The sequence below is a fragment of the Aythya fuligula genome, chromosome 1 (assembly GCF_009819795.1).
Source record: "Aythya fuligula isolate bAytFul2 chromosome 1, bAytFul2.pri, whole genome shotgun sequence".
NCBI lineage: Eukaryota > Metazoa > Chordata > Aves > Anseriformes > Anatidae > Aythya > Aythya fuligula.
In genome coordinates this window covers 138,096,288-138,112,056 of record NC_045559.1, presented here as the reverse complement: position 1 = coordinate 138,112,056, position 15,769 = coordinate 138,096,288, and the positions used below count along the sequence as shown (strand labels likewise).

General features: G+C 37.1%; 1 protein-coding gene across 2 annotated transcripts in view; it reads right to left on the bottom strand.

The window, feature by feature from the left end:
• Positions 1 to 15,769, bottom strand: part of GABRB3 (gamma-aminobutyric acid type A receptor subunit beta3) — a 114,478-nt gene that overhangs the window by 26,946 nt on the left and 71,763 nt on the right. For both annotated transcript variants that reach the window (XM_032185492.1, XM_032185484.1), the window contains exon 4: positions 3,662 to 3,882. In XM_032185492.1, the coding sequence (XP_032041383.1) occupies positions 3,662 to 3,882 (221 nt within the window). The remainder of the gene's footprint in view (positions 1 to 3,661; positions 3,883 to 15,769) is intronic.

The window sequence follows — 15,769 nt, the reverse complement described above, 5'->3', positions numbered from 1 at the left end:
AAAAAAACACCTGTTTTCATTATGTATGCCTTAACTGATTCTCCAAGAAAATGAAGGAAAGAATGCTTATCCTTAGCAAACGGTTTATTTAAGTGAATTAACTTCACATAAAATCCAAGGTAAGGCAGTTGTAATACCCATTACAACTATCTTATAGGACAACAGAAGTTCTATGACTGTCGAAGGCACTTCTGCAAGAAAATATTCTAATTTATTTGCACAGGGGGAGACAGTTGTGTATGAGAACAATGGCAATGGATGGGTCAGGAGAGGAAAAAGCTCAAGGATCTGTTACTCAGCATATTTTTCTCATTTGTGTTCCTACCAGTAGACAGGAGGAAAGGCACACTCTGGATCTTTGTCCCAGACACACCTATAGCATGATCTGTCACTGATGCACACTCTAGGCACTCTCTGAACACCTTTATATAAGTCCCACAAGCTTTCAGGTACAAGTATTGTATAACAGGAGAATATTTCAGGTCAACCCATCTCCAGCTTCCTGCTGGGAGATGCTCTGGGCCTATACAAGAAACTGCACATTCTTGCTCAAGTACCTTTACATGCTACAGAAAAATGTAAGTTTTTCATGTCATAAATATCCAGTAAAAACCATACAAACAAACAAACAAACAAACAAAAAAGATACAGCTAGATATAGACAGAAAGAGATTTACCACATTTATGCAAAGTAAGTTGAGTGCTCAGAGGTCCCTCCTGAATGAACTTTTAAGCAACCAAATTTAAATTGCACAAATGTTCACCAAAAGCAAATGTTAATTGCTCAAGCTTGTGCATGCTACCAAGAAGAACAGTTTTATTTTTTATGGGATGGGATGTTGCCTGACACAGTGGGACAATGAGGTTTCAAGAAGTCATCATCACAGCAGTGACAGAGAAACAATTACAAGACAGAGAAAGATAAAATTGTGCACAGATACATGTACATTTTGCATAAAAGCGATAAATAAAAGAAATATTTTAAATTGATTAGAGTTCCCTATTCCAGTTATCTGTCCTCTGGATATAGTTTCTCTCTTTCCCTGCTGCTTTATTACTGGACTGATCACCTTCAATTATACTGACCCCATCCACACTACACTGGGAGAAGAACGTTCTACTGACAGAAGAATGTCCTCTGTACCCCCAAAATTTACAATATAAATCAGTCTAGGCAATATAAATACTTTTTATGGGACTGGGTTACAGTCCTGATGGCTAATTTGATCTTCTTTTCATCTTGACTTGGAAATACATTCATCCAAAAAAAGAACATAAGTAAATCTATTTGCATTGTCTGACCAATCACAATTAACCTTTTTACCTTGCAAACATCAACCATGCGCATATCACATGGGTGATAACTACTTGAGTCCTTCCAGATGAAATAAATACATTCCTCCACTCTATTTGTAACATTTAACATTGCACTGCCTGAAAACAAGAAGTCTATATACGGCAAGTATACAAGCAGTTGGAAAGACTTCTTTTGATCTCCAGTCAGTCTATAGTGCTTTATTTCTGTTTTGGTCTATTATGGAAGAAACTGTTGTATAATCTTATGTTTGCATATTGTTCTGAACAAGGTGGGACAAAGTTAGTATGATACCCAGAGAAAAAAAGTTCCCCAGAAATGAGTTGAACTTCCAAAAGCTACAGTTCCATTCCCCCATCTTCATGGACTCTACTGCATTAGCAAATTGCTTTCTCTGAACAGAGATGAAAGTTGGATAACTGAAGGTCAAGTACTTCAGAAGCAAGATAAATTAATTGTTCAGAAGAAAACACAGAGCCAGTGTGGCCTGTGGATCAGTTTTGTTATATATTTTTGAGAAACTGCTTTGCTCCATAGATATCCTATAATCGGTTGCAACACTCCAAATTTCCCCTATTATTCTCAACAACCTTGCATTTTGTGGCACATAAAATTCCAAGTTCTGGTCTCAGCCCACAGGATGAATCATTGTCTCCAGACAGCAGCTTGAGACCGAGGCCACCAGGATGCTCCCAAACCACAATACAAGAAGTTAGGCCAGTGGCAGAGCAACACTAAGCTCAAGTCCTTAGATCAAAAGAGCTAAAGATTAGACATTTTCTTCCCTCTAATCACAGTGCCTTATATTTTGCCAAAATTTAATTTCGGACAGTAATTTTCATTAAGTAACTTAGCTATTTCACACACAGCAAAATCTGACCATGAATATCGAACGTTTTCAGAGGAAAGGGAATGGAAAGAAGGCTGATATACATGAGCTACAGGTGAAATTCCTGCCAAGTGAATACTATCAAGTGAAATGCAATCTGCTTGTGGACATTTTCATTCTACAGAAGAGGAAGATAACTTATTCAAATATGGTATTTTATGACAGATAATCCTCACCTGAATGACTCCAAATATTTTTAGAGTGTGGCAGAGAGATTTTTATTCATTATTATGATCACAAGAGTTCTAATCTCCATCACTTTTCTATTACATTGCTGTTGGGGATGGTTCTTTAGAGTACAGGAAACAACATCATCTTACATTGTTTTTTTATATTTAACTACTTGTGGAAAGAATCCTAAACCTGCAGTGTTCAATATTGGGTACAAATTATGCAACATGAAAGCCTGCTTTTGCTTAAATTAATTCTGAATGTTTTTTGAACATCCTGTTTACTTGAAACTTCTTAATAGGCTGAGTCCGTTTTTATTTTGTGTAAAAAGATTCACCCAGCTATAGCCCATACATGATATCTAACAGGAGTTAAAAAGGTAATGGACCAAGACTCATCTCAGATTAAAAGTTCACCTGCTGATAAAAAACAAAAGCAGGTAAAATAATATTATAAATCTAATCCATATGTACCACATTTCAGATCTCATTCATTTTTAAACTAGGGATTCTATCCTGTAATTAAAAACACAAGAAACTTCCTATGATGGAAACAAAGTTTAAATTGGCAAAGACTTGTTTTGCTGGGATAGTTTAAATCACTGTACCATACAGAATAACCTGTCCAAATAAAGGAACTTTTTGATACTACCAAGCCTTTCAGTAAGTTTTTGCTTGTGTAATTATATGTCTTAACGGAGGTATTTTTCTGCATTACTAACCGTAAAAGCTATGATCAAAAACAAAGAAAACACAGGCCAAGCCTAAAACAGGTATAGCACAGGTCAGCGCAAGGCCACTTTGTAGCTTTGTTTGAAATGTAAAACATTGAAGTGTTGATCCCTGTTTGAAAAAATCACTGAATGTACACAGACTCATGGTCCTAACAGTGGCTGACTCCATGTAACCAGGACTGTTTGTGGTTTTCTTTTTCTTTATAGACTGAGGTCATGTCAAGAGGCAACATATGTGCCCATGTTCAATCTTACTGCCTGTATTTGGAACAAAATTTTCAGGTTTACAATTAATGCTTGCCTTTCCGCTTCCTATAGCCACTGGGCTTTCCAGATATGGTGACTCTACATAAACAGATAAAACCTGACTGAAGATGCTTCTGGCAAAATTAAGAAACATTGACTGTGTCATTTATTTTCTATGGGCATCTTTCAGAGTTGTAGGGAAGGTTACATAATATGCTGCACACTGTTTGTAATAACCTTGTACCAGGAAACAAATATCAACAATACATAACAATAGCTATGAAATCTTCATCATGAAAGTACAGACCTGAGGCCATAAAGCACCGTTCCATCTGGATGAAGGCGAATCATTCGATTCTTCACAGTAACGCCATGCACAAATGATTTCTTGTCATTTAAGAAGTAAGTGTCAGGCACCCAGAGTTGATCTGCCACTCGATTATCAAGTGTGAGGTTGAGAGGTATGCCAGCATATGCCAGTCTCTTGTCTCTCCAGTACTGTTGAAAATACATAGTCAAAGTGTAATCCTGGTGAGAAAAAATAGAAGTACAACAGTCAATCATACTTGCCATAACTAGAAAAATGTTTTTGTTTTTTTTTTTTTCCTGTCATTAGCCTAATTTGCTGTTAGTAATTAAAAAAAAAAAAAAAATCTTAAGAAATACAACTATTATTGGTATCTTTTGTCCTCCTTTTCTTTCATGTAATCCTTCTGAAAATTACCTGAAATTATGATGTCTGTGGAATAATAAACAACAGCATAGGTAAATACTGTAAATACTTTCAAAACTGATGGAGGAAATGAAAAATATGGAAAGTGTTTTAAAGCAATGTTCTAAATCATACCTGAAAAATAAGCTGCTAAAACGTAATTTATATATGTGTCTGCATGAGAACGCATCTTGCAGTAACAAAGATTTTCTCATCAACAGGCAACATATAACACATACTAATGTCAATATTTCGTTTTCATAATTTTGCCGGTAAAGATCTATAGCAGCTGTGAAAAACTGTGATTGTTAACTTGAGATCCTAAATATGAATATAGACACCTAAAAGATATGTTTTGAAAATCTTCCTTTCATTATGGAATTTGTTAACTTGCCTCGGTCATGTCATAATAACACTGCATTGAAACATTCTAGAAGCCTTAGATAATATGCCTCATTTGTTAGCTTCATGCTATTATACAAATATATAAAACTGTATGGGAACATTTCAAAGTTAAGTGCCAGCAAAACTGAAAAGAAAATCACATGAAATAGCAAAATTTCTTTTTTTGAAAAGAAAAACCTTTATGTTTTCTTTCTCATAACTTTCAAATTGTGGAAGAACACTTCAATTTTTAGGAAGCCTATTTTTATGCAGGAAATAAAAGAAGAAAGCAGCTGAAAAATAATACTTTATTGTATATGGAAATAAATGTTTAAAGTCAAATAAACCATTGCTTTCAGGTCTAATAATATTGCTGTATTTAACATTTAAAAAAAAAAAAAGAGACTAAGTACAGGCCATTAAAACTCTGATTTTCAAATTACAGAAATGCTTTAAACAATAAAACTATTCATGAAACTCTTCACAAAACACTGAGAAATTTATGTGATCTCCAAACACATTTAAATATTTAGCAGCAGGTGTGCAAGCCACAGGATACCTGCATTTGCATCTGGTTCTACAAGCTGGAGATACAAAAGCCCTCAGGCTTGCTTCTTGTTTGGGAAAAGGATGTTCAGGGTTTCTAAGTACAACTGTTGGGAATGGTCCATTCTTGTAATGGGTCTCATGTGGAGACAACCCAATTTCAGGCACTGATCTTGCTCTGCTTCCTTCAACCCCAAAAGCCTCTCACTGAAATCAAATTTAACTCTAGATAGCCTTTCATACTTAGAGAATTTTCATTTTTTATTCAGTGATTCATTCTATCTAATGAGGTAGCTGCTATAGCTTTAAGAAATCAATTTTAATTGCTTACCAAATAAATCATTACAGTTATCAAGGGCAAGCTGTTCCCGTTTTAGGAAACTAATAAGAGACCTTTGAAAACAAGAGGACCCAGCGATGGGAGAAAGGAGCCTGTGTGGAACTGCCTGAATGGAAACTCGTCTTTTGAAACTCAAATCTGACATGACTGCTCAGGAAAACATGCTCCAGTGTTTCTCTCAGAAGCTTCCTTCGGTGGGACTCCTCGTCACTGTTCATCAGTGAGGGAGGTACATGCGCGCCTGCCTCGCTCCCATCGGGAGAAGCGCATCTCTCCTCCTGTTCCGTGCAAACGGCTTTCTGACACTGATGCGTTAGGGTGAACATCCTCCACCAGTTCTGTTACGGCTTAATTAAAGCCTGTTTCTATTAACATTTTAAAATTTGCTGTGTGCTTGGCTTTTATAATGCTTTGCACATCAATGTCGAGAAACTGGGGATTCTAAAAGCTGTAGACACATGTGCAGTACACCAACCAAAGCTCACTAAGTATAAATGCACAATATACAGACAAAACAATGCCAGGCAGAAATAAAGAAATGGGGTGGCAATGTATAGTATTGAAAGAAGCAGAACCAGATAGCACTAAAATATAACAGAAGCAGTACGTTTGAACATCCCAGAATTTTAGGTGAGTTCCTTTTTCCTTGGGCTTGAAATAAAATACATGCTAACAGCTAATGAATGGAGTAATTAACTAGCTATGTAAAATATGTGTAACAATACTAGCAGTAATATTCTGTCATTTTATCTGTTTATTTAACTAAAATTACTGGGGTAGGGAACAACAGAGAAAGGAGTTTACAAACTGCACACAAAACCAGCAACATCCAGCAAACTGCAAGAACTTCCAGCATCTTGGCTGAAAGAAAAACAGAATACTGCCTCTGAGGTACACATTTTATTAGCACTTCCTCAATTAACCTTCACTTCTTATTTCATCTCAACTTAAAAGCAGCTATCTATGCATCTGCTAATGTACACGACTACATTTTCATGCATTGATAGTAACGATACTTCAACTAGTTGTTTAAAAATCATACAATATCACATGCAAAATATCTGTTCAATAGCAGTTCTTCACTAGCTATCTACTAAGGAAAATGCTTAAGAAGTATCTTCTGCAATGCCAGTCTACTATCCTATGTCTGCCTCATCCTACTCTCTGGACTTCAAAACAACAGACACAGACTACCCAAGAAAGGCTGTGTGCCTCCATACACTTTGACGGATCACTGTACATTTGTGGTCTTTTGCCAACTGACCTGCTCTGAAGATGATAGGATAGAAAGAATGAATACAAACCATGGCTATTTACCATCACACTTTGGGGAGGGGAGGGGAGGGGAAGGGGAAGGGGAAGGGGAAGGGGCATCAAGCATATAAGAATGGCACAGAAGCTGCTTGGTAATGCAAGGAACAATAGAATGAATGGGGAAGGTCAGTTCTTTTGGGTAGTTCTACCAAAGTTAGTCCTGGAAACTATGTTTATTAAAACCTATGAAGATGTCAGCATTTATTCTTCGAGTAGCTAATTTGCTAGGCTTTGTACCTATAAAGGAAAATTATTTCTCCTTTTCCGCACTCCAGAGGAAAATGCTAAAATGGTTTCAGTGTGGATTCAAAAAAACGCACTAGGTATCTTTTAGGTAAAATGAGAAAATGAATTTTTGCCCCTAGGTAAGTAGCCTGAAAAGTTTATTTAGGGCCACATTCCTCCAGGGTAGCTTATGGTGACTATCTCTGATATAGCGGTCAAGAGGGTAGGTGTCTAAAGCCAGAAGAGATTAATCCCACTGCAGCTTCAGCATTAGGTGCTGTTATCTGTCAAAGAGGACACAGATCTGCCAGCTTTAGGAAATTCTAACTGTTGCACAGAGCAGTGAACAATTTCATCAGCTGCAAAGACCTCCATAAATCATATTTGAAACAAACAAACAAACCACTCAAGTAGCAGATAATACTTGAGAAAGAATTTAGATACAACGGTAAAGAGGTTTATAGTGAAACTTAATTAGTTCATAATATATCTGTCCTTTTTTGTGTGTATTATCTGTGCTTTCAAAACATCTTAAGCAAGAATTATACACTCACGAATATTATACATGCTAACTGTGTTCAAATACATTTTTAAGTGTTTCCTACATGTTATTCGTCTCTTCACTGATTGAACATACCATGCAGGAAGTGAAACTAAAATTTAACTATGAAGTCAGTTCAGACAGGCAGAATGCATTGTATTACACTACTGAACAGTACCTTATGCACAAACTATAGGACTAATGAATTATAAATACTAATGCAATGCAATATTAAGCACAAACGAATTTGTTTTCTATTACAGGGTTAGCTATCTCTATCTTTTCTCTCTCCTATTCAATAAAAATGAAAGAATTATTTTAAATATATACTTTGTTCATCAAAATTAAATTAAAAACAGCAATTATACTCTAAAATTGACTCTCACTGCTTACATTCTTAATTTGCTATATATTGAGGATGTTAAAGTTATCTATTAGCTATAAAAATGTGGTTCTTCAAAGTGACTGCACAATAGAACACTACAATTAATAATTATGATGGAATACTATTAATATGGCAGTTAATCAAAATAAATTATTCACGTAAAACAAATACATTGAAAATTACTGGAAATACTGGAAAATGTTGTGCAAAAAAAGAACTGTTCCATTGTTTGGAAGGACAGCCTTATATCTACTTGAAGTCCAGATTACTGTCTTAGCTTTTCATTTGGACATAAATTTACATTGTTGTTTTCTTGACCAACAGACATGCAACTATTAGCATCAGCTTTTGGATTATTTATTTTTTCTGACCTAATAAAGTAAATACTTATTCAGTGGATAAACAGATGTATGATAATCCATGCCTTAGTCTCTATATAATTAAAAGGTCCCTTTCTTTCCCTTTCATATAATTTCAAAAATTGCCTGTTGTAGTATGAAGAGCTATTCTTGAACCATCGGTGATTGAGTTGCATCCTTCCCAATAAGCCCAAAGTGAGTTGCAAAGCCAAACTCATTAATCTTATGCATGACAACACAGCTGTAAATCTGTTCCCATACTATACACAGAAAAGACCTGAGAAATAGATTCATGAACACATTAATTCATAGTTACAGTTAATTTAAAAATTAATTTAATAAAGATATATTCAGAAAGGCTAACTTTAAGAAGTTAGAATTTACCAGCAATACATTCAAGTGCCTGAGATAATTACTTAAACATTTTTTCTCAAAATTCAAAATGTTCTAAAATGCTCAATAACTTTCACATTATAGAAAAACATCCATTATATTTTACTGGTTGACAGTGTGATTTTTCCCAATGCATCTAAACTATATATTACTTTGTTAGTTGGCAGTGAATGGAAAAAGGTCACCAAAGCCCATTATTCTGCAAAGTCTTTCACAAGAAAACTGCCTGTTCAGAACCTTGCATTGAAACTGGTGTTAGAAAGTTCACAAGCAGCCTGAGTGAAGGAGATGTATGCACACACACAGACACAAGCACACATGTACTTTGCCTCAACAAAACATCATTCTCCAACACTTCTTGGTCTACCTGCTGTTATATTAAAGATTCGTCTCACCTACAAAATGTTCATTCAGGCTTCTCTCTGACACCTTCAAAATGACAGGTTGAAAACACACCATGTTTTCTCTGTCAAGTGGTAAAATATTATTCTGTTAAGAAAATGTAATTCTCAAGTATCTTAATTACACTAATTGCAGTGTATCCATGTATCCATGTTGTCTTGATATCCTTTGTAGTAAATTACCATGATTTTTTTCCCTCTTCTACTGAAACACATGGAGTTATAAATAGGCATAAGGAGATATTTAGCCTCTAAGAACCCATTTGATACCGCAAAATAAACTTTTCCAAATGAACATATGATAGCCTGTGTCTTTCCTGCCCTCTTCTCATACTCTTTGGCACGAGAGTTTTCATCTCCACCGCAACCAGGGTGCCTTCTCCAAAGAGCCTGCCCCCCGCTGAGCATCTCTCCGTGCTCCGAGGAGGGTTGCCATACCAACCAGTGCCAGGCTTTCTGCATGCAGAGGGAGCATGGTTGACATGGCAACTGGCTAAAGCAGCCTGGTCCCCAGCTTTTCGGGGAGCCATGGTGGTCACTGCCAGAGAAGTTTTGGAGCAGGAACAGAGGGCGTAGTTGGGCAGCCGTCAGCAGGCACTGCCCTGTTGGCCATGGCCATGGCCAACCATGCACTGCCATGGCCATGGGATCTTACTTGTCAAAAGATACATGTTGGCTTTTCTTTTTACATGTTCCTCTGCCCACAACAAATTCAAGCTACCATGGATTTGGGGTGTTCTCTCATCCAAACATAAAGTTTCTGCAAATATTTCAGTCTGAAGACATAAGTCAGGACAAGAAGCCAGTCTCAGCTATTCAATTCCTAACAGGTAAGGAGACAATACTTGAATGTTCCTTCTTTGATTAAGAGTATCATGGGCATTACAATACCACAGTAATCAGGAGTTTCTATTCTCAAAGGACTGATCAAAGGAAAACTAGCATACACTTTTACACATCAAGGTTATAATACCCTCTGATCTGGTGGCAGAAAGCTAGCTAAAAGAAACTATGGTCCTTTGCTATACCCCTCAAGATCTGCCCAAAATTGTGTGGTAAATTTGCAATCAACATCTACTTTATAATAGACAGATGAAGCATAAAATTCAATATCTAATGGAGGCCTACTACAACACTTTAAAAAGGAGGATAAGCAGAAATTTCAAATAATTAATTGCTATGCTAAAAGACAACCCTTAAAAGAGATTAATTAAATACAAATAAATAAATAAATAAATAAAAGACCACCAACTATGCTTTACAAAAACACTTATCAGAAAGAAAAGAAACACTAGGCTCAGTGAAACAATGAACCTGCTGCATGCAGCACAAATTTATTTATTTTGGAGCTGACAGGACCTCAAGAAAACAGGTACATTTAATTGCACTAATTGAAATCCTGCTAACAGCCTAACAGGGAAGAAAAAAATCAACCTTTATCAGCTGTCAGCTAGTTCCCACGACTGAAGCAGCTGACCTTAGAGAGATGGGAACTGACAGCTAATGGAGTGTGCCTCCTACACAGTCACGGGATGTGCCACCAGTGAGTTGGAGAAATGAGCTAGTGCCCTAAAATCTTAAAGCTATGGGATGTTTTGTCTAATATGAGATATTTGAGATAAAATTTTCAGGTCTAGTAGGTACCCATTTTAGAGAACAAAGGATTTCTCACACTTCTGCATCATTCTTTCCAGAAATACGTCAAGTTATAACTCTCTTTGGCATTACTTGAATTATCGGTAAAAATCTGGAAGAAAAAAAAATACTCAAAGTTCTTTAAGTTGATCTTACTTGTTGTATTTGTTCAATACTCCCTATTTCTTAGTCTACTGTATGCATAATCCCTTCAGTGTCTACAAGGTGTACCAGGACAGCAGTGATGGAAGCAGTAAGAACTGTGCATACACTAATGTCTTCTAAATACCGTGACCATAAATACATAGCTCCATGACACTCTTATTTGCTCTCACTGAACATCAAAACCATCCAAAACAATTTTCAGTAAAAGCCATATTTCAGATTAAAATTCTACAGTCTTTTTGTCACTATAAAATCATCAAAAGACTTTTTTAAAAGACACTTTAGAACTTGTATGGTATTTTTTTAATCACACCAGAGTTAAAAAATAACACAAAACTATATTTAGGAACAGAGGGCTAAGGAAAACATGCCCTTAAATGAAAACTGAAATACGTGTCTGCTGCCATTTACACTTTTTGGTTAAAAAAAGGAGTATTTACTCTGGTGTGAGGAAAACTTTTAAAATTGTCTCACCTCCCAATCTATTTATTTTGCTGACTTTGGGAACCAGCCAATCTCATTGGCACTAGAGCATCAAGGCTGATGCCCAAAGTCCTACTTGTTGTTTGTGATTATCTGAACCACCAAACAGTCCTAAAGGAAATCCTGTTTGAGAATGGCAGTATGAACAAAATGCCATCTGAGAAAGCGAGTGGGAACATATTGGACATCAAATGCTTTTAAAATACATGACTTGAAACATTCTCTGTGTACTTTTCAATATTGTAGCCCATGAAGTCTGAGTGTTCCAGGCGTGGAGGGTACCTACAGACCTGGCTGCCACCATCTTGTCAAGGCCCAGGCCTAGGCCCCTGCATCACCCTGGGGCCACCCTGACACAGTGAGGCAACAGCAGGGCCAGGCTCCAACTCCCCATATCCATGTCCAGACATGGCCCCCACCTGTGGGCCCAGCCTTAGCCCATCCTCATCCCCTGGGGCTGCCCAGTGCTGGGGATGGGGCTGCCATGGTGCCCCTGGTTGCCTGCTCCTGGTAAGGCGCTGGGACAAGCCCTGGCTGCCAGAGCCTACCCTGAGGCTTCCCTATACTATGACAGGGTGTAACTGTGCCTCTTTATGTGTAAATGGCACGTTCACTGGGATATAGATATTATGTGTTCCTTTTTGAGCAAGGAAATAAACCAGAATAAATATCTCTGCAGTGGAAGAGAGTGGGAAAGATGATCAGTTAAACTCACTGCTCAGCCGATTTCTTTTCCTTCAGACAAGTTACTTATATTGCAGCTTCTCGTACTTCATGCTTTCACCCTGTCCTGGTTTCAGTTAGAACAGAATTAATTTTCTTCCTAGTAGCTGGTGGAATGCTATGTTTTGGCTTAGGATGAGAAGAGTGCTGATAACACCCCGATGTTTTAATTGTTGCAGAGCAGTGCTTATACCAAGCCAAGGACACCTCAGACTTTTGCTCTGTCCTGCCAGCGGGCAGGCTGGGGGTGCAGTAAGAGCTGGGAGGGGACAGACCCAGGACAGGTGACCCGAACTAGCCAAAGGGGTATTCCATACCATCTGACGTCATGGTAAACAATATATAGGGGTGGCTAGCCGGGGGGAGGGGGCCGGACTGCTCGGGGTTAAGCTGGGCATCGGTCAGCGGGTGGTGAGCAATTGCATTGTGCATCACTTGTTTGTACATATTATTATTAGTAGTACTATTATCATCATTGTATTATTATTATTATTATTATTATTTTCCTGTCTTATTAAACTGTCTTTATCTCAACTCACGGGCTTCACTTTCCATTTCTCTCCCCCGTCCCAGAGAGGGAGGGGGGAGGGTGAGCGAACGGCTGCGTGGTGTTTAGCTGCCAGCCGGGTTAAACCACGACACACCCTATCGGCAATGTTAAATCCAATTTTATATTCCGCAGTAACAAAATTGGGATGCATGGTAAGTCAAAAGGAAAACAATGCTTTTGCTAAAAATTCATTACTGTGGGTAGGATAAACTGATCACGTGACAGCTATGCTCATGTAACTTGGTAAAAAGCAAAATAAATGAGTAAAAAAAAGCCAAATGCTGCATGCAAAAAGAAATACTGCAAATATACATGATATTCAACCCACACACAAACTTCTTGTCATACAGAGGCTTGTGAAAGTAGTGGAAAAGAGAGTGTCCCCTGCCAATGCCCTTTAAAAAATTAGGCTGAGTTAAGTTTAAAGGAAAATGGCTTGTTGAGGGGGATGTCTCGCCTCCTTCATATGACCTGAACACTCTGCAAAAATCTGCTAATAGCTTTTGTAATTAGGAAAAAAAGATATATCACCACAGAAATAAAAGTGAGGAGGGTTTTGAACTGCAGCGTTGTCCAACTTCTTAAGCCACAAACAGGATAGTCTAAATGATCAACATGAAACAGATAATTAATGACAAATCTTCCAACTTGTAGGTTTAAAGTTTTTTGTTTGTTTGTTTGTTTGTTTGTTTGTTTTTAAATAGCGTTCTTTGATGACAGCTGACACTCTCAGGGGTTTGTATCTACTTTAAATACATTGAGTAAAACTGATTCTGCTGTGGATTATATGTTAGTTACTTTCCTCTTCAACCATCTATAGTAAAAATACTTTTTGCAAGGCTATCTTTTGGGCTACTTTCTGACATCAGCACTTATGTGCCACACAGGATTCCTGCACAGACAAAAAGTTGTAAATGTATTCTGCAATATGTTTACTTTAAATAACTGAATGTAGAAAGGGCTAGTTGTGTACTGCAATATTCCTCCTAACATGGTACTAATTGGAGGGACAGAAGGTGAGTATTTTTATTTCCTAGGAAATCTGGTAAAATGATTGAGAACTTAAAACTCAGTCTGTATATCTCCCTTAATATCCCTTTCCTCACCAGACAGTTATGCTGTGTGGTGTTATGCTAGTGCAGTGTGGTAACACCTCTTCTGCAGCAAAATTACTTGTATACAGCTGTGCTAGGTGGAGATGCTGATTTCAGTGGTGCTCTTCAAATTCAAAAGGAGGCCAGTTACAGATGCAGGCCAGTTATCTAAAGAAATGGATTCTTCCTACCACAGGTACAGCCTATAATCACTGTTTGATTACCTACCAAATTCATCTGCCATTGTCAGATACCTCACAGATACCTCAAACACAGCAAAGCACATTTATGAGGCCAGAAATCATTTTCCCCACTAGGCCTTTGAGTGACCAAAATGTGGCTGGGGGAAGGAGCATTAGCAAGGTACATTATATGACATTGTTTTCAGCCAGAGATTAGTATTCTGCAGAACATGTCAGTTATGATAATCCGATGGCCTCCTCAAATATAAAGATTATATCCTCCATCATCTACCTCTGCTCTTGTTTCAGCAGTGCTTTTTCATGCTGACAGTAGAATCAGTCTTTCAGGTAATAGCATAGGGATGAAAGGTTTACATGTAGACCCATCAGGAACCAGACAAACTTTTAGAACAAAGTCTGTATATAAACAGGGTTCAGGTAAAGCTGCTGGCACTAAACAATAGAAAGGTTACTAAAGAAGGGAGCTGAATTATGATGATTAGAAAAGAAAAAAAGTGCAGAAGAATATCTGGCCTTGGGTGATGAATCATAGAGAGGTAAAATTATAAAATATTTATATCCTTGAGAAAGAGGTTAAGGTGGTAAAATGCATGTAGGACACAAGTTAAGCTAATTCTACTCTCAAAAATACTAGCATAGAAAAATAAGCAACCAGATCAAATGCATACATGCTGCTATTAAAATGCTAGAAGTTTGAAAATAAGATGAAGGAAGTAGGATACCTAGTTTGAAGTGAGAATATTGACCTAACACAAACATCACAGACTTGATAGAAGGCAAGCAGTCAGTGGAAACCTGTAACACAAAAGAAACCACATAGGCAAGAAAAAGAAGGATGTACTATTAAAGAAAGCTTTGCATCAGATAGTTAACTGTATTGAATGTTACACACAGTCTCTATGGATTAAGAAACCAGGCCCATGTAAGTATGAGAAATAAATTGCCACTGCCTAATCAGGATGACAATGGTGTCATTGAGGTGCCAAGATAGATCTAAGAGGCTGCAAAATAAAATAAAATAAAATAAAATAAAATAAAATAAAATAAAATAAAATAAAATAAAATAATTAGTAATTAGAAACTTTAATCACCCCCACATAGACTGGATAAATGTCAGGTTGGGGTGTGATACAGAGACTAAATGACACCACAAATGACTGACTCACGAAGAAGCTTTTGGTGAAACCTGAAACAAGACAAGACACTCTTGACATAGTTGTGAGCAATGCATAAGTCATGGGTTAAAATGCTGCTACAGATCACTTCCTATATAACCCCATTGGAATTAGGAAGTTACCTTTTAAAACTATGGGAAGTCTAAAATTTCATGAAAGTACTATTTAATTTCAAAAAGTAAAATGTATAAGCAGGAGTAAACTTGGCTCCAAATTGGAGAAAAGATTGTTTACAGTCATCATATCATGAGCTTCTGTATATCAAAAATAACTGTTAAGTAACAAATAAACAAAGAATGGTTGAAATTTTGGATAAATAATTTCATTAGAAGGAAAAAGATGCACTTCAAAAATATGAAGTCACATCTAAACTAGAAAAAAATGATAAGAACATTAAAAAAAAAAAAAAGCCCACAAAAACACAAAAGCGATGATTTGGTAAGGGCATAAATATTTGCAAGAAATCCTCAAATGGTCTTAAAGAAAGCTTCATAGAACAAAAAAGGCATGGTTTAATTATCAAGAAAAAACACAACAAACAAACAACAGAAGTTAACAGTCATTTTTCACAACAGCAGGTCACTGGCAGACCTGGATGGGGGAGCTGTGCAGGGCTCCATTCTGGTCATCATTCTCATAAACAGAGTGGACAAGGGCAGTTGATATAATCTTTCTGGATTTCGTTAAAGTCTTCAATACTGTCTCTCACAGTATCCTTTTGGACAAAATGATCAGCATATAGTTAGGTAAAAAAAAATAATAAGATGGGTAAACGACTGGCTGGTGG